At 39.7% G+C, this 22,537-nt stretch overlaps 2 protein-coding genes and 1 long non-coding RNA gene across 3 annotated transcripts; 2 read left to right on the top strand and 1 right to left on the bottom strand.

Annotated features, from left to right (window-relative positions):
• The first annotated feature begins 4,385 nt into the window (after positions 1-4,385).
• areg (amphiregulin) lies at positions 4,386-12,556 on the top strand. Its single transcript, XM_037776987.1, has 6 exons — positions 4,386-4,557; positions 5,180-5,356; positions 6,452-6,677; positions 6,941-7,111; positions 9,222-9,335; positions 12,232-12,556. The coding sequence occupies exons 1-5, from the start codon at positions 4,521-4,523 to the stop codon at positions 9,313-9,315; spliced, it is 705 nt and encodes a 234-aa protein (XP_037632915.1). The 5' UTR covers positions 4,386-4,520; the 3' UTR covers positions 9,316-9,335; positions 12,232-12,556.
• A 2,043-nt stretch (positions 12,557-14,599) lies between these two features.
• On the top strand, positions 14,600-21,966 carry LOC119493601. The gene is made up of 3 exons (XR_005207997.1): positions 14,600-14,729; positions 21,688-21,726; positions 21,859-21,966. It is a non-coding gene; the product is annotated as an uncharacterized LOC119493601 (long non-coding RNA).
• Positions 17,155-20,765, bottom strand: LOC119493598 (granzyme A-like). The gene is made up of 5 exons (XM_037779055.1): positions 20,524-20,765; positions 19,618-19,756; positions 18,250-18,388; positions 17,783-18,061; positions 17,155-17,689 (listed from the first exon to the last, which is right to left on the bottom strand). The coding sequence occupies exons 1-5, from the start codon at positions 20,579-20,581 to the stop codon at positions 17,531-17,533; spliced, it is 774 nt and encodes a 257-aa protein (XP_037634983.1). The 5' UTR covers positions 20,582-20,765; the 3' UTR covers positions 17,155-17,530.
• Positions 21,967-22,537: the final 571 nt, after the last annotated feature.

Raw genomic sequence — 22,537 nt, 5'->3', positions numbered from 1 at the left:
ATCCGAAATTCAGGAAGCGCGGCGCTAATCTCCACACTGTGTTCATTCTGTCTAACTGTTGTTACCTAATTATTGCGGAAATAATAGTAGGATTCTCATGCAGTGAGTAATGTGGTTGGTGGAAGCCTTGTTGTGTGTCTTTTAAGACAACAAACATTTCCACGTGTGCCACGTATTTGTTTTTGCAGCTCAAGGCTGATTCATGTTATATTTTCACTGATGTTTTGTTAGCCACGCTAGCAGCATGCTTCTAGGGGCGGTACTGTAATGTGGGTTTGTTGGTGCACTACTTTGGTCAAGACTGAAATATCTCGACAGCTATTGGGTGGATAACCATGATATACAGACATTCATGATCCCCAGAGGATGAATACTAATGACTTTGGTGCTATAGCTATAAGGAGGTCAAAGTTTGAACTTATCCAGTGAAATATCTCAACATCTTCTACATGAATTGGTATAAAATGTTGTACAAACATTCATGGTTCCCAGAGGAGGAATCCTAACAATCCCCTGACTTTTCCTCCAGCATCATCATGAGGTTGACATAATATTCATGCTTTTGAGGGAAATGTCTGGAACAACTATTCTATCGTTTGCCATGAAATTTGGTGCGGACATTCAAGTCAAGACATTCAAGAGCTGCAGCGCTGCGAAAGAGAGTTAGTCGATTGTTGGTGTGAGTACATCCCGGTACGGAACACGCAGGCATTGTAGCTTCAGCGAGAGAGAAAGTCATCTACGCGACTTTTGAGTGTATCTTTCTAATTACGTATTTCCACCAACCTGGTCTCATAGGAAGGCGTATAAATACCGCGACATTACATGGACATTCTGCGTGTCATGAGCATGCATTTTTGCCTTTATGCTTGTCATTTGTACGCCACACAAACGTGAGCAACAAAACCACTCACTTAGGTTTAGGAAAAACGTCATAGTTGGGCTTAAAATAAGTACGTAAACTAAGTAAAATACGTACGGGAACAACGTAAGTACCTAAAACATGTCACAAACGTCACTAACGTAACTTCAAAATAACTCAACAATACTTTGGGACACGAATGCCGGCCTCCTAGTTGAAAGCGGTCTTTTTCACTTTTTATTCTACGTCACTAGCTCTGAGCGTAGCATATTTACGTGGATGCATTTACATTGCAGTCAATACAGACTACATGGCGTACAAATGGTACGCCACAAGCAAGAATGGCGTTCTTATTGCATGCAAAATAACTTGCGAATTACCCTGTCAATCATACGCCGTTTAAGTGCGACCGGGCAGGAAACTGCCTGAGTACAGCTGTCACCTGAAAGGCATTTATACCAGCTGGGACAGGTGATACAAATCAGGCCAATCAACACAAAAAGTCCTGAGAGCAAACACACATGGTGAAATGTTAGTTTAATCCTGACAGCCACTGAGCTTATAACTGTTTTGAGACAATGCATGATTCAACGTTTTATCCAAATAGATACGGTTGTATTTGTGTGTCAGAGAGATTTCCTCCTTTATGCCGTTAGCTGTGTAGTGGCTTGTTTACAGTGGGCGGCTTCTCTCCAGGCTTGTGTCAGACTTTCCACACATTCATATCACACATCCCCAATGCCATTACGCATAATCCAAACAATTCAATTCCACTGCCGTTATAAACAAAACGCGTCAGGAGCTTCTGGTTGTCGTTGAGGCCCGAGGCATGAGATATAGAAGTTCCCAGCATTCCTTGCAGGTTTCTGTTGGATTCCACCGGTGATGGGAGAGCCTGTCTGTGTGCAGACACAACAACATAACCAACACACCCATCTGAGCAGCATCCCCACCCAAGCCTTAAGGTCTCCTCTTGGTTACTGTGTACCGAAATAGTAACATCATTTAATCAAACCACACACACACACACACACACACACACACACACAATTATTTCAGACACATGTTGAACAATGCAGAGCAGACATGGTGTGCTTTAACAGGCGACTGAATAAAAATATAAATAAAACAACATGTTTTTAAGAGTGGAAGTTACTCTGCGTGCTGTTCACTGTTAAAAAAACACAATTAAAAGATGATTTATCTTCAAAAAAACATGAGTTATCTCTCAGTGAAAAAGCGAAACAGTGTTCATGATTACGTCTCATCATTGATACTCAACCACAAATGTATTTTATGATCCTTCATTGTCATGTAATTCCTTTCTATTGCTCTTTGTACCGAGTAAAGTGCAGTTGTGTCTCTGAGTTTCTGTTTGTTTGTGTGTGTATTATTGTTGCCAAGTTATTTTTTTTGGGGGTTGATTTTTATGTTTTCAACCCCTAAAAATCATTAATTCCTACCATTACACACTGAAAAATCCCCAAAATAAAATAAAATACGGCTATAACATTTCAGTATTTGAAAAACTGACACAAGGTTTTCACCTGGTAACAATGTTATGATACTTGCAGTATATAAACTATTAAACTGACTTTAAAGTGTACTTTCATAAACAAAAAAGTGGGCTACAAGTATATACTAGTATACTTGCAGTTTAAAAACTATTAAAATGAGAGTACTGTAGCGCTCGCAGCTCCATAGCACGGCTGGCCAGCTAGGTTAATGGTGAAGTCAAGGTGGATGAACTTTAACCGGAGAACCGTGATTTATTACTCTTACATACCAGGGAGGAAGAGTGCCCAAAACAACAAAAGGCTGGTAGCCAAACAAAACTAGCAAATCTGCTAAACTGGCGGTTACTCGTGGCGTCTCTCTCCCGCTCTCCTCTTCCTCCCCTCCTCTTCCTCCCACACTCCCTTGCTCTCCCTGCCCCCTACCCTCTTACTGAACCTGACCTATCCAGCTTAACTAGGGCAACATCTTCCCCCCATGAACTCCCCATGTGTCTCTCTCATGTTAGTCCTGCAGGGTCGCTACAGTACTTTAAAGTGTACTTTCATAAACTAAAAAAGTGGGCTACAAGTATAGAACTATTAAACTAACAGTATATCTATTGCTGTGCTATTAGTGTACTTCTTTAAACTTAAAAAAAGAGAGTATGCTTTCAGTTTACTATGTATGTACTTATCAGAGATACACTTAACAAAGTTATACTTACTTGGGTTATACCGACAAGTATACAGAAAAGTCTATGTATACTTGGCTTATACTGAAAAGTTTATGGAAAAGTATATTTGGCTAAGTATTATAAGTTCACTTAAAGAAAACTTACAAGTGTATTTGCAGTAAAAACTATCAAACTAGTAGTTTACGGAGAGTGTACTTTAAAGTGTACTTTCATAAACTAAAAAAAGTGGGCTACAAGTATACAACTATTAAACTAACAGTATACCTATAAGTTCACTTGTAGTATAGTTCATAGTATAGTTTCAGTACAAAATACAACTTAAATGTAAACTAGTTGTGTTCTCAAAGTTTACTGTTCTTACACTTAAAGTACACTTAAAAGTATACTTTTATAAACTAAGAAGTGGGCCAATTTAGTCCCAAGAGTTATTCAAGCAGTATACTACTAGTATACTACTAGTACACTGATATTAGTATACTTATTACATAAAGTATACTTCGGGGAAATATACTTGAACCTTACTCAAGTATAAGTACTAAAAGTTAAAGTATACAAAGTGTACTTTTATAAACTAAAAAGTGGGCTACAAGTTTATACAAGTATACTTGCAGTATAAAAACTACTTAACTAGTTTACTGAGAGTACTTTAAAGTGTACTTTCATAAACTAAAAAGTGGGCCACAAGTATATAACTTTTAAACTAACAGTATACCTATAAGTTCACTTGTAGTATAGTTCATAGTATAGTTGCAGTACAAAACACAACTTGGATGAAAACTAGTTGTGTACTCAAAGTTTATTATTCTTACACTTAAAGTACACTTAAAAGTTTACCTTTATAAACTAAAAAGTGGTCCAATTTAGTCCCAAGAAGTATTGAATTAGTACACTACTAGCACATTGATATTAGTATATTTACTACATAAAGTATACATGATAAATTAAAGTTGAAGTATCCTACTTTTTGGTGAGGGTGTGTGTCAGTAATGGGCTGACGCTGTAATTAAGGCTTAATTCGTGACCGGAGAGGGAGACATGAGGGAAGCAATAACAGTTAAAGAAGCAGGAACGAAATGTTTCTGTGGGTTTTAATGGCGACTAGAAACAAGTCAGAATACATCAAACTGTTTTGTGTCTCGTTCCCACTAATTATTCCCCAACAGGAGCCTCGTCGTGGATGAGAACATGAGGTGCAAAATGCGTTGCCTGAGGCAGATTAATCATTACACAAACACTTAAACACACACATAATGCATCTATTGCTCTCTCTCTCCCTCTCTCTCTCTCACACACATACACACCCTTCTTTCTCCTTGGAGTCGAGAGGCAGGCGTTGGTCTATAAAAGCTGCACCCAGGAGGTAAAGAGAGCAAAGCACAATCTCTATCAGCAAGGGAGAAACACCAACACACACTTTGCACACACAGATTAGAGCAGAACTGTCATACACACAACACTTCCTGGGATATGAACCCTCTCGTCCTCACCTGTCTCCTGTGCTTCGGTAAGTCTGGACTTGTACTTGTGTATATTTTTCTGTGTGCAGGGGGTGTGAATCAATGAACTGGAAAGAGGAGAAATGTAAAATGGTATGAGAGGAGAGGAGAGAAGGAGGTGGAGGAGGAGTGGAGGAAGGAAGAAATGTCTCTGCAAGTGAGGACAGGAGAGAGATATTCAGGTGTTTTAATTTGTGCAGCTCTCTGTGAAAAGGTCAGCATATTTCAAATACTTCATTAGCCTTTGGTTGAGTCTTATTCATCACTGTTCCTGTCTGGTATGAGCGATGCGTTCAGGTATAGTACGGTCCTGGATGTGGACTGGTTGTACTGGTTTCAGTTCAGAGTACAGTGTCTAATTTGCAAGCTCTCCATATTTTAAAAAGTGATGGATGAGTCAGATGTAAACGGGCCAAGATTACAATAAGTAACTAAGCAACCTTGTGTTCCTGGTCACTATAGAAGAAGAAGAAATGTCTTTATTTATGTCTTCTGGATAATTCATCTCTTCATGTAGCGTAGACATATAAACCCACATTAAACTGCCTCATATGATGTAAACTTTGACCCTAACTGCTCCTTATCATATCTCATTGTTGTCTTTTTCTTTGTGTGCTGTTGGTTCTACAGTCATCTCCGGTGCTGTCGGTGCCCTGGGATCCGAGGCCACGTTCTCCGGTGAACTAGCTGGAGTGACCGGGGGTCCGGCCTCCGGCGAGGGCCTCCTGAGTTTGCTGGGCGACGATGACGAGCTGGAAGTAGATGAGGACGTCTCGGGAGCAGACAACGGAAATTTCAGCCTTATCGGTACGAAAACAAAAACTCTTTTCTTCTTCACCTTGATTTTTTTTTTTTTATATTCCGCTTCAAATGCTTGTTTATTTGGGTTGAAGCTCATATGTCATGTTATATTATGTATGTTAAAAGAATAACCAAATCTGTGATTGGTAAATATATGTTTGTTGAACCCAACGGTTCAAACATACGTTTTGAGGGAAACACATTTTCTCCCGGATTACGGTCGCAGTTTTTAAACAGTTTTAAACACGTGATTAACGTTGTAAATGGAAACAAAACAAAACAAAAACTACTTAGTTAGGTTCAGGCAACAAAACTTGGTTAGGTTTAGTAAAAAACACTTCATGGTTTGGCTTAAAATTACTCTAAAAACTAAACAAAAAACGAAAGAAATGACGTTGATGATGAAGTTTTACATGGGACACGAACACCGGTCTCCTGGGGGAAAGTCTGGTGTTTGTGGACTTTCTCTCTTATTATACCAATCATTATTCAATAACGTTTTTATTCAACATATTTTCATTCACGGTCGCTCAGTATACTACGTCACTCACTGCAGCCGTCTTCAGAATACAAACGGTCTGATTTTCACAGTCTGATACTTCAACAGTTTTACAACAAACTGCAAACTCTTTACTTGCAAAACTATCTTTTATATTGACAAACATCATATGTGTGATTCATGGCACAATTCAAACGGGATCGAAAAATTGTTTGTCTCCCGCCGTTCACTATCTACATATTCTTTTTCTTCGATATAAGGTCCAATGGTGGTCCCTTCACCTTTCCTCCTTAATTTGGTTTTTAAATAGTATGGAACAAAAGTCAATGATGTATGCAGCTTCTCAGGATGTCATTAAACATGTTGAATTGAAATACTGTACATAATTTTACTTTCTCGTTAGTTAAAAGACATGTGTTGTTTTACTGTCACAGAAGTAAAAACAAATGATAACATCTGAGTTTTTTGGTTTAGAGTGTATATGGAAGAGCCTTAAAAATGCATCTGAAATTCTTTTATCAGGACCTTCAGTCTAGAAACTCCAAATGATGCCATAAACCTTTGCCACAGTTTCACCTGCAGTGTCTCTTGTATTGCCGCAGATTTACATCCCAGTAGAGATGAGAAGAAGAAGAGAAAAGGCAAAGGCAAGAAGAGGAACAAGAGCAAGAGCAAAAACACGACTCCTATCATCCCCGAGCACACTATCACTAACGGATACACGTCGACTCTCAGCACCACGGAGGATCCCTGCACCTCCACCCACCTGGGCTACTGCATCCATGGCTACTGCAAGTACATAGAGGGCCTGCAGGAGCCAGTATGTATGTGAGTACAGGATCAGTTAATCTTTCTGTGTTGATATGTTTGCATGTGTGAATAGGAGCTCAATTGTCATCCTGAAACTTAATCATCAGAATTTATTTTTGCAGAACTTTTCAACAAGTACGAATAGAAATGACATCACTACATGGCTAAATTAATATTTAAATTGATAATTTTGATTAAATTCAGTCCATTTTATATGTGTGCACCAAGTTTAAACATCTTTTAGTTAATTATCTGACACATCTTATCTCTTCACTTTGCAGATGCATGAAGGGTTATGACGGGGCGCGCTGTGGGATCCAGTCTCTGGGGACGATTAAAACCCAGCCCGATCAGATCACCAACACTGAGTTGGTGCAGACGGTCTTAGTGATCATCGCCGTGGTCCTGTCGGTCATCAGCTGCACCGCCATCCTGCTCATGACTTGTGCTCAGTGAGTATGCAACTAGCACACAGCCATGTACACCCACACACACACATTTTGATTTTAAAGCGGCACAAAAGGCTGTCAGACCGGACATTAGGGTTTGTGGGTGGGAAGCCAGTGAGGGATCTCGCGGTAAAATTGGTACCAACTCCTCAATTACAGGTGCAAAGATGATGCTACTGACTTCATGTGTACCTCATAAATATAATAGATTAAAATGTATTTGATTTTTTACTTGTTTTACTCTTCTATTATCTTTACAACCTTATTTTATTTTGGGGTCTCTGCACCCATTTAATTATTTATCTATTTCTTAGTTTCCTCAAGCAACATTTCCCATTTTCCTCAGCTTGTTTCCCATTTTTGTACATGTATGCAATATTTTCCATAAGGATCCAAAGGCTCCAAACTTATCAGATCATGAAGGATGATGGCAAGAGGAAATACTTTCTATATTTACGGTTTCCCAAAATGATATTTCTTTTGGAGGAAAAATGTCCATAAATTTAGAGAAAAATGCCAAAGGTGTTCTAGACAAAAGTGAGACAAATGTGTCCAGAAAAAAGCTGGATTCACCAACATTATTAATGTTTTGGCTGTCTCATTCCTTTTGTATAAAGCATCATGAACCCAGCGGTTGAGCTTGAGGTTTAGCATGAGCAGCACCAGTCGGCATTGGACCTTAACTGTAAACCACTGATACGATGAATGACGACGTTTCTGAACCAAAATTATGTTTCGTAAATATGTTTCATATCAGCCTCGTATCAGGCTCGCAGAAACCCAATGTCACGTGGTTAACGTTGTGAAACAATTGTTTAGGCTTACGCAACAAAACAACTTGGTTAAGGTTAGAAAAAAACAACATGGTTTGGCTTAAAACTACTATGTTTAAACAGTGAAAAAATTTGAAAATGACACTGAACGTTGTGAACACAGGACACCAACGAACGTCTGATTGTAATGTGTCGCACGGGACATGAACAGCGGTCTCCTGGATGAAAGCCTTGCTTCCCTCCCGCCCGGTGTGTCTCTTTTCGCTCTTTAAACTACATCACTTGCTCTGACCGAATGCAAAAACGTCACCATTCAACGTACCCCTGGTTTGCAGAAACGTCCAATGCCAACATTTTTTCCTGGCGACTGGGGTGGCATCAGTATGTGTGTACAGTTTGTACAGGATGTCTGGGTATTGAACTTAAAATTGTTCAAACTTTTAACTCAAAACGTACAACATATGTTCTATAATACTGGTTCCCAGTGTGACCTGCTTCTCTCTCCTGCTTTGGGATCACTTTTCACAATAGTTGGAGCTATAATAAGACAGTTGTTTGGTACTAAAGCCCTCTTATTCTTCTTTATTCTTTAAAACTGGACAGATTATTGAAGTTTTAAGCGCTTGAGGGCAAACACCGCGGCGAATCTCAACACAACACACATTACAATCCACACACATCCTGCCCAGAAACACTTCTTGGCATTCAAACCCACTGACACATCAAAAAGCACATTAACACACCCAAACACGCCCACACTATACAGGTATTGCTCACACAAGCTGGACGCAGTGACTTCTACAGCTTTCATGGCTCAGTCTTACTTTTATTGTAGACTTTTCATTTCACCGGAAGTCGTGTCACGTCGATGGATGTGTTACTCATTCTTTATTTTAAATTGCTTACGGTAATGGTGCAACAGGTCATTTACTGTGGATCACAGCTCCTTATCAATATGTAACCAAATCACAGCTATTGTTGGAATGTGGGACAAAGTCAATAGTCCACTTCTTTACAGCCACAAGTAGCCAAAGTACTTAAGAAAGGAGGTGGAGAGAAAGTAGAACTTATTACTGTGAGAGCGAAACTACCTACAGTTTTATTTCTTATCAAAACAGACTCAATAGTCATATAACAATTTTATTAATCAATTATGTGCTGTAATCCATAGAAATTACTGCCAAAACACAACAAAAACACGCCTTGAATTTCATTTGTCCATTCAGGATCAAAGCCGTGTAACTGAATCCTGCCTATTAAAATAACTTTACTGCAATCATCTGATAATCACGAGGACTATACTCTCACGCTTTTATACTCATGTTGAATGTCTTTTGTAGTTACAGGTCACATAAAAACTTCCTGGCATCCTACCTGGGAACTGGGACGGAGCAGGAGAAGCTACAGAAACCAGTCGGGGACGTTGTGGTGTGAGGGCGTCAAGTTACGTTGAGGTAGGTTTCGCTGAACTTGTCACTCTTACTTTACTTCTTTACAGCTCAACAATGAATAGCCTACTGCATCAATTACATTCTGACGCCGTGCCATTCATAAACATCTCAGTACCCCCAAACTTAAAAACTTTAATTGACAGTTCACTAAACTGCTCCCCTGGACAGTCCAATCTAGTAACTAAGCTTCCAAGTCTTAATCCTGCACATGAAATACAACATTTTTATTTTTTAACTAAATGTTGGTCTCCACTTTTTTTGTCAACTATATTGCATGTTGATAGTGTTTAATGACGTCAGTGCCGTCATCGACTCTCGTCTTAGTTCTCACTGGCTCTAACGTAAGGTGCAACTGTTAGCTTACTACAGTAGTGGTGCAGCCTTAGCCTCAGTCTTTTAACACAATATCATGAATGTAGCCATGAAGTGCATATTTAAGACCTCTTCACATAGTCAGCGATAAACATTAAAAATCTTTGATTTCAGTAACGTTTCAACCAACTAATGTTAGTTTAACTAGCTAGTTAGCTATAGCTGATCAAATTTACTAGCACAATTGTAATTTCAGCCAAAAAATCAACATTCTAGCTTTAAACAATGAGCCTGCTTTTGTCTATCAAGGAGCCATTGTTTTGAAAATCACTACAAATTTCTACGGTATATCTGCCCATGTTACCAACGTGCAGTTCTAGAATGGAACGCTCGCCGTAGCAACAGTAACTAAGGAGGTGGAGCTTAGCAAGCAGTCAATTGCTGGGAATCCAATTAAAAACCCAAACCCAGTTCACCAGGCTGATGCTGTGTTAATGCCATTTTGTCCAACCAGTATTGTGATGCTGTAAGAAGGACATGCAATCAGGCGCTGCTGTATTTCCGGTGGTGTATATTTTGGTGATGTATTTCTTCCAAAAGTCTTGCTCAAGTCCCCGGAGGGCGGTGTCGGCCCTCTGCTCACGTGAGCCTTAAGCCAAACAGGAAAGAGTGGGCTCAGAGCGCGACAGAAGAGCCCGTATGCCTGTTGTTGTTATTGAACACGGCAAGTTGCGTCACGCAAAGAGGAATCCCCACTCGAGGAATTAGTCCGGATTACCCTGGGGGGGGGTTGTCTCGGCCTGTCCCATCTCGGCGTCGCATACCAGCGTAAAGGAAAAACCACACACATTCACCTGTGTGTCCACAAACAATAACAGTCCTGACACACTGACTCCACACGGGATGACCCTGATGTAACAGCTTGATTACTCCACTGACATGTGGTCAGATGTCACTGAGCAACACACGCACGCACGCATGCAGACTTCACGTGTTCACACAGAAAGGTTAGCCTCCAGACAAACAATGCGGCCGTGCAGCATTCTCCTCGCAGCCTGCGCGTCACTAAGTGTCCACCCTGAATAAAGCTGCCTCACACGTACAATTAATATTGATGGCTGGAACATGTGTAGCATTTCAATTCATAACTGTAAGAACTTATCTTTCAACTTTTAACTTATTGGCTCAAAAATGAGACAAATATTATAACAACAATCTCACTCACCGACTACATGACCATGAATTCATGATGCTCAGAGGTTTGCAGGCTTTAAATATTTTTTATTAATGTGAAAAATATGACTCAAGTCTTATTTGGCCATCATTTTTATCAGTTTTGATAAGATTGTACTCACCAAAGCTACTGCTGAGATATGGGAACTCAGGGACAATGAAGTCTGACGGGACAATGTCAAGAAAGGAGCGGTCAGACAATTAGACAGGTTGGAAACTAGTTTCAGTTTTACGAGATTATTTAACTTTATTTGGATTTAAAAACAAAAGTGCACACACCCAGAATGTTAAAGGAACAGTGTGAAACATTTTGGGGGCTCTATTAGCAGAAATAATATTCGAAATTAATAATATTCATAACTATGTTTTCATTAGTGTATAATCACCTGAAACTTGTTGTGTTTTCGTTAGCTTGGAATGAGTCCTTCATATTGAAATGTTACCTGAAGGCCACCGTAGTTGCCAAACACGCTTCCGTTGCTCCTAAAGTAGTGTCATTATAGTAAGGATGGCCTTTGAGAGAGGCGAATGGCGTTACCACGATTTTGCACTCGGCGGCTCATGTTACTGCAGTCTTGGAAAGGGAGGAGTGAGCGGAGGGATACTCAGTTGGTTGCAATCTGTGACCACACCACTAGATGCCGCCAAATCCTACACACTTTACCTTTAATTATCAAACCATTGCGCGTACAGTGGGTCAAAGTTGAACCAAGAAGTTAGTCAGTAAACTTAATTTTCCTACAAACGCAAACTTGAATGAAACCTTTATGAAACCTATATTGCCCCTCGGGCAATTAGCTTCGCACAAAGAGCATAAAAAAGAATATCAAGTGAATGTCAACAACCATATATGACAGCTCATAATACAACATAAAGCATGAGCATCATAAAAACATCATAAAAAAACATAATTTGGGAAATCAATAAAGGACATCAGGTGCAAGTTAAAAAACTGCAGAGTTCAGACCGTGTGATCAAGGCTTGTTAAACAGCTGAATGGGACAAAGGATGTGATGCCTCTTCACGGAGTCCACCATGTTTCTACAGTAGCCCAGAACGGACAAACCAAACACTGACTCTAGAGAGAGACTTTCACATTGTTACCGTAGTAAGGATGTCCTCTGAGCAAGGCAAACAGCCACAGTTTTGCATTTGGCGGCTCACGATACCGCAGTCTTGGAAAGGGAGGAGTGAGCGGAGGGTTATTCAGTTGGTTGCACTAGATGGCACCAAATCAGCAGTTTTAAATAGCAGTTTTAATTTCTTATATTATAGTTTTACTTTTACAAAAAATGCTCGTTGTTTCCATGTTCACAAATTTATTGACTTTTGATTTCTCTCCATCTTTCCTCAGCCAGCTGCACGACTCAAAGACGAAGCGGACGGGAGGAGCCTGAGGACCTGATAAAGCAGTAGAGTGAATAGACTGCTTCATTAGATGCTGTGTAACAAAGAGTTTGTTAGAATGTAATTTATTTAGTGTGATTATTTATTGCTAACGACTGTATGAGTATGTTTGTATGTTGGACCATTGTTATCATGTCTATTATGTGCGAATGTGTGCGATTCGGTCTTATTTATTGCACTGCCGTTGTTATAGGTCAGAGAAATGCTCTTCATCTCACTCTGGGAAAGGGATGGAATTTGATCACCAATAAAGTATCTCAGTGTTAAGTGAAGGACTTGTTTATTTATGCATCTCTGTCTGAGTTTTGTGTTTACATTCCTATCTGCGGATGCGTCCCATACCTCCACAGCATGCTCACACAAACACCTCGGCCTTTTAGCCAAACACAGATAGAGCAGACGAGAATAACCCTGAGAGGAGCTGTCTGACATCATCCAGGAATTCAGACAATCATGAGAGCAACACAAAAGCATGAGAGGCTGGAAAGTCTTTTTAAGTGTGTGTGTGACAAGCAGAATTTATATTATTTCAGCTTTTGACTCTTGGAAGATTAATCTTAAAGAAAAACACAAAGATTTACACTCTACTCTGTCATTACAACCACTGTGTTGCTATGTCACTGAGTGACATCCAGAGCTTTGTGAATGGGTAGACGACGTGCTGTCGCACAGGTGTACTGGGAACAGAAGCGGGGGCGTGTCTGGTCTGATCTATTTTGGGAACGTCCAGGTAACTTGGTGGTTCTCTCCTAAGACAAATACAAACAAAGACTTGAACATAATTAGATGGTTCAACTTCAGCACAAAGAAGCCTGTTAGACTGTGCACAAAGAAGGTGACATAGTTTCACATGAACACAGGGAGACGCAGGTTTGCAGCACAAAGTGGAACCAGGAGCAAGAAAAAAAGGCCATAACAACTAGATTCCAAGCTTAAAGAGGACCTATTATGCTCATTTTCAGGTGCATACTTGTATTTTGGGTTTCTACTAGAACATGTTTACATGCTTTAATGTTCAAAAAACACATTATTTTTTCTCATACCGGCTGTGCTGCAGCACCTCTTTTCACCCTCTGTCTGAAACGCTCTGTTTGAGCCAAAAAAGAAATAGAAAAAAGCCCAGTCTTCTCTGATTGGTCAGCTGGTCCACTCTGTTGTGATTGGTCAACCGAACCAAACTCTTCGGACTCTGCTCCAGCTCCACTCTAACTAGCTTTGTTTGGGGGCATGCTCAACTGGCTGCTCTAGGCAAAATGTGTTACTTGATGACATCACCACGTTACAGAAGAAAAGACGGGACTTCAATCAAGGCATTTCAGACAGTTCAGGAGCAATGTTTCTGTGGGGGAGAGTAACTAGACTTTGGGCTTTGTAACTTTGCACACCTTTTACGTTCACAAAAAAAACTAAATAACACACTAAAGGAAAAGGGGTATCAATCTTCTCATCGAACTCTCCGCCAAAAAGCATGGTGTATTTACCATAATGGCAAACTATTCCTTTAAAAATCTGAAACTTTCCTCTAAGTCAGGGCTGCCCAAAGTGAGGCATGCAGGCCACAGTTGGCCCGCCATAAGGTTTGATTTGGCCCACCAGATGTTAGCAGTTTCTTTTAATTAAAAGGCCCGTGGGATCGCCAGTGATCGCTCCACAGTTAGGCTAGATGAGAAAAAACTGGCATGGCCATTTTCAAAGGGTCCCCTTGACCTCTGACCTCAAGATATGCGACTGAAAATGGGTTCTAAACAGTTTTTGAATGCAGCATAAATATCTACAAATGGTAAAGGCTATTTGAAAATGGGTTGAGTTTTAAGGGGTTAACTATGTAAAAGCTAAAATAATATTCAATTAGGGGAACTTGGTAGCCTGGTACCGTTTTATATCTTGACCATCGGTGTTTACTTTTGGCCTGTGGCCCACCACTGAGTTCAAGTTATGACCCAAGTTTGGTACAAGTCAGACATTAGCATATAAAGATGACTGTGACTCATCTGACAGGATACGACCGTTTCCAGTCACCTTAATAAAACAAGGTTTGTGTGTGTGCCGTTGCGTCAGTAGTGAGCGAGGGAAAAGGTGAGGCAAGGTGAGCAGCTCATCCAACATCCAGGTGATGCAAACCCAGGTAAACATTTACTCTTATGTGTGTGTGTGACGGTGATCTCCATGGCAGAAATGTCTATTTAAACATACCAAAAACATTCATTAACAGTCATGCATTCATGCATCTGACAAAATAAGGTAATAAGGGTGTGGCGTGCTTTGATAGTTTCGGTGGCACCGAGGTGGGCCAGTGTGCGTTTGTGGGTGACCATGGTAACGGAGAAAACAAACGGGCAGATGGTTGGTCAGTGATAATTCACTTAGAGCTCAAATAAAGGACATGCTGGAATTTCCTGGGTGTGGTTTTTTCCCCTTCACCTTTAGCTACAAGAGAGTGCCAAGGTAAGTATTTTTATTTTCTTTTTGTATTTATTTTTAACCTCCTACGCACACACTAATATTTCAGCAAAATGACACATGCTGTCAAGCAGATTTTAGTCATGCTAGAAGTGTGACTCATGGCTAAGTCAGTCGGCCCAACACTTTGATCCAGACTGAAATATCTCAACAACTATCAGACGGATTGCTGTGAATCTTTCTACAAAGATTCATGGTCCCCAGAGGATGAATCCTACAGACTTTGGTGATCCCCTGACTTTTCCTCTAGCGCCACCATGAGGTTTACATTTGTGGTTTTGAGTGAAATATCTCAACAACTATTGGATGGATTGCTGTGAAATTTGGAATAAACTGTCTCCTCTGGAAAAACTAGAATAACTTTTCCTCTGCAAGCAGCATCATTAGTTCAAAAATTAAATTTATATATATATATATATATATATGTTTTTTCTTTTGCGTGGGTGTGTAGATGTCTTAATATCTGTATTTTTATTCTGGTCTGTCATATTTTTGTTAATCTTACTGACCACTCCTTTATACATAATGTTTGGTTTGATTACCTTTTGTTTACCTGTATTCACTGCTGTATTGCTGATTGTATGTCTACATCTCTTTAGTTCAAATAATATAAAAATATAAAAAATTTGATCACAAAAACAAAATAATACATCATAATTTAATTGTTGATTATACTTTGTATTATTTATCTTAATCTGCAAAGTAACTAAAGGTAACAAATAAATGTAGTTTAGTAAAAAGTACAATATTTACCTCTGAGATGTAGTGGAGTAGAGGTATAAATTAGCATAAAATGAAAATACTGAAGTAAAGTACAGGTACCACAAAATTGCACTTAAGTACAGTACTTGAGTAAATTTACTTAGTTACTTTCTACCACTGGTCTCAGTAGTTGTCTTACTGTAAGTTAGATGCTAGATTTGATGTGTACAGCCAATGGGGACCAAAATGCATTAACAATATAGCATATTTCTATTTTTCTATCTCTTATTAACAAGACTAATTATTTTTTTATTTATTTATTTTATTTATTTTATTTGTTTTATTTTAAGTAATTTTTAGTTCTGTAAAGTGAAATAATATTGACCAACAGGTGAGTAAAATCTCCTCTCTGTAAATGTCTGCACCACCAACTACAGCAGAGAGCACCACCTAGTGATGGAGCATGAAAATACTGAAAGTATGAGTGTCAGCGCCACATTTACAGTTAGTTCCAGGTCATAAAGTCTCACTGGGTGTACACAGTAAGTGTAATTAGTAGGCTAAGCCCACAAGAATTTTAAGTGGGGAGCAAATACTGCAGAGAGACAGATGTGCTCTTTCCGCTCACGGGAACGAAAGAGAACAACGGTGTTTAAGATAAGAGAGACAAAGACAACGATGAATAATCCTTCCATTAATGTTACTGTGCCAACTTTAATCACACTGGCAAACATTTAATTTTACTGGATGTGTTTGACGTGTTCAGTATTTGAACAAAGGCACTTATGCAACACTCATTTGCACGTTTCCTGTCGGGGGGTCTTAAGATACGCCGTGTGAATGTGACTCCTGTGGTCTCTCTGGTCTGAGTAAGCACACGATCATCAAGATCTGTTTTTTTTTTCTCTTTATGGTTCAGCACTTCATGTCGTCTGCGTTGACATCACTATACTGTAATTGCAGGAAGCGTTTTAGAGCAGGAAGAAACAAGAAAATGTTCTGTCACGTTTACTGAGACATCAAAGGTTTTTAATATCGATCGCACACAAAAAGTGAAACACACATCTGTGATGCAATGAAGGTGTGAAATTAAGAGCTACTGTAATGACACAAGAAAGAAATATGCATGTCTCTGCCTTTAAGACAGTAGCCAATGGGGTTTTAAGCAGTAACAATATGGAATAATAATGAGGAAATAATGAGACCCGGTGGTGAATCTCTCAGGTTGATGGGTTGAATAAATCACTTTCACTATAGAAAAAAAATCACTATAATGTAAATCCTGTTCATATAGGCTACAGTAGCATAAAATAAGCACAAAGATAGATGTTGTTAGGGTGGTTAACTTGGTCAAGAATATAGAATAATCAACGCGTTCTCATCCCAACTCGTCACATACTGACGCTCTGTCAGATCCCTCGGCGTCACTTTTCGGTCACAGTAAACGCCTGAAAGCCACCACCCGCTGTGTGTCTTTTCACTCTTAAAGCTACGTCGACACACATCCGACGCACTTCCCCTGAGTGTTTAATGTTGACCCAGATGAGTTTACATTGTAGTTAAAGGTACTGCTTATAACTTCTTACACATATAAATCAATCCGGGTCGGTGTCCCATGCGCGTTTGAGTGTGGCTACGCTGTTCAGACTTAGACTCCAACATAAACTACACTTTTAGCTGACGTGTGTCGCCTTACTGTTTTGAGCGATGCTCGTTCATGTCTGTATGAAGAGTGAGCACAAGCACGAGCGTGAGCAACAGGATGCTGACTTGCATTGACTTAACGGCCACAGGTGTCGCTGTTAACAAGCAATTTCTGATTCTTACATCGAGTTCCTTTAATGGAAAGCCCCGTGCATCTCATATTGACGCTAACGGGTGCCTTAAGCAGCGATATTGAAAGCCGATGGCTGTGACTATTTGAGGAATGAGAACGGGCTGGAAAAATAATTTCCTTATTAAATTATTATTGAAATCCTTATATTTCAGACTTTTTAGAAGGCCGACGGCCGTGACAAAGCATCAGTATTTGACTCCCTGGGAATGAGAACGGGTTGAAATAAAAATTAACAAGAAGGTGCTCCTTATATTTCAGACTTTTTCATTGTCTTTGTGATCCAGGTGAGTTGTTTCTCTGACAGAAAAGAGTACACTCCAGGCTTTTTAATCAAGCCACACTTAATTCCAAAAGAAGTGACACCGACTAGCTCTCCATTGCACAACAGAGGGCCTCCTGAATCCCCCTAGAAAGACAATAAATACATGTCATTTTGAGGTACAAAGATAGCAGTTAAGGAGGTTTCTTCCTGCACAAAAAAAAATTAAAACGTACTCACCTGACAGCTATCAGCCGCGTTTTTACCATCTGAACCAGCACATATCATGTCTCTGGTGATAACATACTTAGATTGGCCGTAATATTCAGGAGAGTTGCACTTCACTCTGTCGATCACCGTCACATTGACAGACCTCAGGACATCTGAAGGTTTCTTGACATTGTTGTTTGTGCGCCCCCATCCAGCCACCAGACAGTTGCTGCCAGCTGCTGGGTCTTTGACGGTGTTACCCAACTTGAGACATTTCACTGTCTTTGTTATCTTCACCGGTTTGTCAAGCTGAAATTTAAAAAAGGAATTATTGATGTTTACTGATGACGTTGTCAAAGATAGTAGGTTTCCCAAAGGCACCATCCATTTCCTCTCTGGACTTGCCATTCCTCATCGATCCACCAGATGCCCTCAGACTTTCACACCAGTCTCATTCACATGAAGTGGTAATTCACTACTGGTAACTGTTGCCTTACCTTGAGCAGCATGAGGTCATTGAAGTAATCAGTTGAATCATAGCAGGGATGAGGAATATGCCGTTTAACCTTGCGGACTTGCCTTGAATCTTTTTCCTCTTCTTTCATGGAGTGCACGCCCAGCAGCACCTTCTTAATGCTGCAAGAGCAGGAAACAGGCTTTTATTAGCTCACATGCACCAAAGTGTAACATGCTAGGAGATTCAAAAGAATTAGTATTACAGATCATATATCTTTTTCTTGTTTTGAATAGCATTGAAGAAACTAAATAACAAAATGTGCGAAGTGGAACTTCACTAAAATAACATAATTTAGATCAGTGGTTCCCAACCTTTTCTATCATTGAGTAAACTGACGACCCCTGATTAAGTGACATATTTTATGGATATTTCATATTATATTCAATGCATAACAATAACAGTACAGAACAACTGATGAACTGTACAATTACCCCAAATAGTGAATGCAAGAACTGCAGAAACGTTTTGTGTAAAACGAGCCATTGGATGAATTTTGAGCAGATCATTTGAATATTGCATCAGAGATGAGTTTTCCTGTTATTAATCTCTGTCTGTATAATGTATGTTTTTGTTTTTTGTTTTTTTTTGACAATCATATTTACTTAATAGGCTTGTTTTTTTTTGACAAATTCAGTGTTTGGCCGTTGTTCTATCAGCTCTTTGGTTGTTTTAACTGCGTACTTTTCTAATGCAGGACGAGGCTGATCAGCAGAGAGGGAAGGCTCTGTGAATATAACTTGTGTTCAGGTCTTCACTGTGCCCTTATCCTGTTCATATCTTAAATAACAATCCAAACCATTTAGTTTTCTTCACAGAAATGAATGAAATGCTGAGATACAGGCCAACTGTATATTTAAAAGAAAAACGTCTTACACACCTCAAAATCAACCAGTGATTTAGAGCATGGACTGCACTTCTTTTTTAATGTTTGATGCATGTTTTCTCATTAGATTCTTTTGTCCAAATTAAAAATTAGTTTAAAGTCTAAAGTGCAGATAAAAAAAATGTTCCAAGGCTCTAGAGCATATCCTGCCTCACCCTGTGCCCTTTGTGGTTTCTTGAAGTGAGTGGCATTTGTGCTTGATGACAATCACATGCTTTCCTGTCAGAAGTCTGTCTGTCCATGTACTTTACATGTTAGAATAAGTTTTGCCAACCTAAATCTTAATAATCTTGCTAGAATCAGATCTTGTTTGGTTGTTGTTCCCCAAAAGGAACAACTGTAGACATATACTGACCTCAAAACACAAATACATTATTTTAAATGTTCGTGTGCAAAGCAGCCTCGTCAATATTAGTTTTACAGAACATATCTTCCACCAGTAGGAAATAAACGTCTTGTTCTTACCCAGTAGTACAGTGTGCAGCAGTCAGGACCCACGATGGATGGATCAGAGTCCCTCCACAGACTACACCGTCCATCCGAGCCATGTAAGGCAGCGAGTGGGGCTCCACTTCTTTCCCACCAATAATCTCCGCACCATGACCTGAAACAGAACACACACTCTGTTCATTAATTGAACAAAAAAGTATAGATTAGTAGTGGTGTTTTTAGGTTGTAGCGGGCTCAGTTTTAAAGCTATAGTGAAGATACTGGTATCATCTGAAACTAGAAAACCAAAGGAATCCATTGGTACCAACTATTTATGCAAAGTTTTGGCTTGGCCATTTTCAAAGGGGTCCCTTGACCTTTAACCTCAAGACATGTGAATGAAAATGGGTTCTATGGGTACCCACGAGTCTCCCCTTTACAGATATGCCCACTTTATGATAATCACATGCAGTTTGGGGCAAGTCATAGTCAAGTCAGCACACTGACACACTGACAGCTGTTGTTGCCTGTTGGGCTGCAGTTTGACATGTTATGTTTAGAGCATATTTTTTTATGCTAAATGCAGTACCTGTGAGGGTTTCTGGACAATATTTGTCATTGTTTTGTGTTGTTAATTGATTTCCAATAATACATATATACATACATTTGCATAAAGCAGCATATTTGTCCACTCCCATGTTGATAAGAGTATTAAATACTTGACAAATCTCCCTTTTAAGGTACATTTTGAAACGATAAAAAATGTGCAATTAATCACGATTAAATATTTTAATCGATTCACATTTGACCTATAAATTAGTCAATAAAATAAAACATAACGGCTGCACTGTAATATTGAAAGTAGCATTAATTTTCATTCTACGTGAATGAGGAAGATATCACAAAGTAAATAACTGCGATATAAAAGAACAAGTGACTCACTTGACTGGACAATGAGGAGGACCACGCAGCAGATAACGACCCCCGGGCAGAACATCATCTTCTCTGGTGAGATGGTGAAGGCTCTGAAACTCACCTCGAAGCACACACTTTATGTGTTAAGCTCGAAGGATGTGGTCAGACCATGGAAATGCGTGAGTCAGCAGAATGAACGCAAGCATGACATGAGAATCGGTGTGTCCTATCTTCTTTTAAAAGCCTTGTGGTGACACTTTATTGTCATTTCCCAGTCATCATCACCATTTGATTGTCATGCTGTGTGGTGGTGGTACGTGAAGCATGTCACATCATCAGGGTGCAGACATGTAGTTCACTATGGGTGGGCCTAGTGTGAAACCTAAAACTGGCGGCTGTTTCCAAGCCTTTCAGCTACACTTATGAGTGTGTATTTATATTAACATCATCTAATGATTCAAAGGAAATCATGAGAAAGTGGAACATGTTGGCTGATGTGACACCAGGCTGGTGGAGGTGAATTGCTGGATGAATTGGATGCTATATTTTATTTTACCTTAAAGCAACAGTTTGACATTTTAGGAAATATGCTTACCGGTATTCTTCCTTTTTCTTCCACTCTCATATTAAATATTGTAAAGCTATAAGGCTACAGTCTACAGCTGGTTAGCTTAGCACAGATAAACTAGAAACAGCTGGCATGACTCTGTAACAAAACCAGCACCTCTAAAGCTCACCAATTAACAAGTTAGCCTAGATTTAATTGGTACAAACACTGAAGTGTAAAACCAACTATTTACCGTTTTACAAGCCTTAGCCTACAGTCTATTTCAGGCCAGGCAAAGTAACTTTCTAGAGTCAGCACAACTCAGAACCATACACTGTATATAAGAAGCGGACGTATTCACCCTGACGTCGCCCATTGGTTTGTGGACTGCCGTTTTGAAGCCTCTGGTTCAGCATTTTGGCCGTCGCCATCTTGGTTGTTTACAACCAGAAGTGACCATACTTGCCAACCTTGAGACTGAAAAAAATAGGGAGGATTTCAAATCCAAAGAGGGGGTTCTGGGGGTCCTTTGTTTCCCGCATTGTGATGACTTTTGAAGAATGAAAATAACAAAATAATAAGTACCCTGCAACAGCATTTTTTTGTTAAATAGGCCTACTTTTAATTTTACTTTTAATTCTCAGGAAAGAAAACTGAATAATTCTCCCTTCTGCTGTGAACTTGTGAGTCTCTTGTATACACTAGGCTAATATTCATCACTATTCAGTCATTCATTTATCCATGTTTTGCCCCTGCTTGAGTATTTCTTTCTCTTAGTACTCTCCATTTCTCTCTCCTTCGCTCACTCACTGAAGGTCCTTTCAGACACAAGGCGATAACGACACCACTGTGCTCTGACACCCGTTATCTCTAATGGCTTGCAGCGCACCACGACCTCTTTCCTGTGATGCTGTGATGTGCGGTGAGTGCAGCTCAAACCACGCCGCGTCAAAGATGTTAAGATGTCACGAACACCTCTGTTGGGCTTATACACGTTGTACAGGGCAAGAAACGGGTTGAGATGACGACAAAAAGGTGTGAAAAATTGCCATAAATTGGGAGAATTGTAACCCCGGGAAAATCAGGAGGGTTGGCAAGTATCGAAGAGACACGAGAGGGTGGAGCTAAGTACAACCAAACTAAAAAATTTATTTTTAGGCGACCAAAAAGGTTATAATTAACTTTCAATATATATATATATATATATATAAAATATTTCCTTATAGCTCTCTCCATTGCCTACCGTTCATATTTGTTCTGAAATAAGGTCCCATGGGGTCCATCGGAAGGGGCGGGACTTTGGCTCTCTATGATGTCAAAATCTCAAGATGGCAGCTGCCGTATCCGGGATATTTTGGCTTCACTTCTGTACAGTGGGAGGAGGTGGAGATGCGTCGTCCGTCTTTATATACAGTCTATGGAGATTACAAATTAATAGGAGTCTCATAGAGCGGCATATTTCTTTGATTGACGTAAAAAACGTTAAGTCAACTT

This window comes from Sebastes umbrosus, chromosome 8 (assembly GCF_015220745.1).
Source record: "Sebastes umbrosus isolate fSebUmb1 chromosome 8, fSebUmb1.pri, whole genome shotgun sequence".
NCBI lineage: Eukaryota > Metazoa > Chordata > Actinopteri > Perciformes > Sebastidae > Sebastes > Sebastes umbrosus.
Note: the sequence above shows the minus strand (reverse complement) of the source record. Positions and strands in the feature narration are given on the sequence as shown.

Coding starts and splice junctions, on each gene's coding strand:
- areg (XM_037776987.1), top strand. CDS start 4,521: ATGAACCCTCTCGTCCTCACCTGTCTCCTGTGCTTCG. Junction 5,357..6,451: donor CGGAAATTTCAGCCTTATCG/GTACGAAAACAA, acceptor GTATTGCCGCAG/ATTTACATCCCAGTAGAGAT. Junction 7,112..9,221: donor CTGCTCATGACTTGTGCTCA/GTGAGTATGCAA, acceptor TGTCTTTTGTAG/TTACAGGTCACATAAAAACT.
- LOC119493598 (XM_037779055.1), bottom strand. CDS start 20,581: ATGATGTTCTGCCCGGGGGTCGTTATCTGCTGCGTGGTCCTCCTCATT. Junction 18,389..19,617: donor GCTGCACACTGTACTACTGG/GTAAGAACAAGA, acceptor CTGCTCTTGCAG/CATTAAGAAGGTGCTGCTGG. Junction 18,062..18,249: donor ATGACCTCATGCTGCTCAAG/GTAAGGCAACAG, acceptor TTTAAATTTCAG/CTTGACAAACCGGTGAAGAT.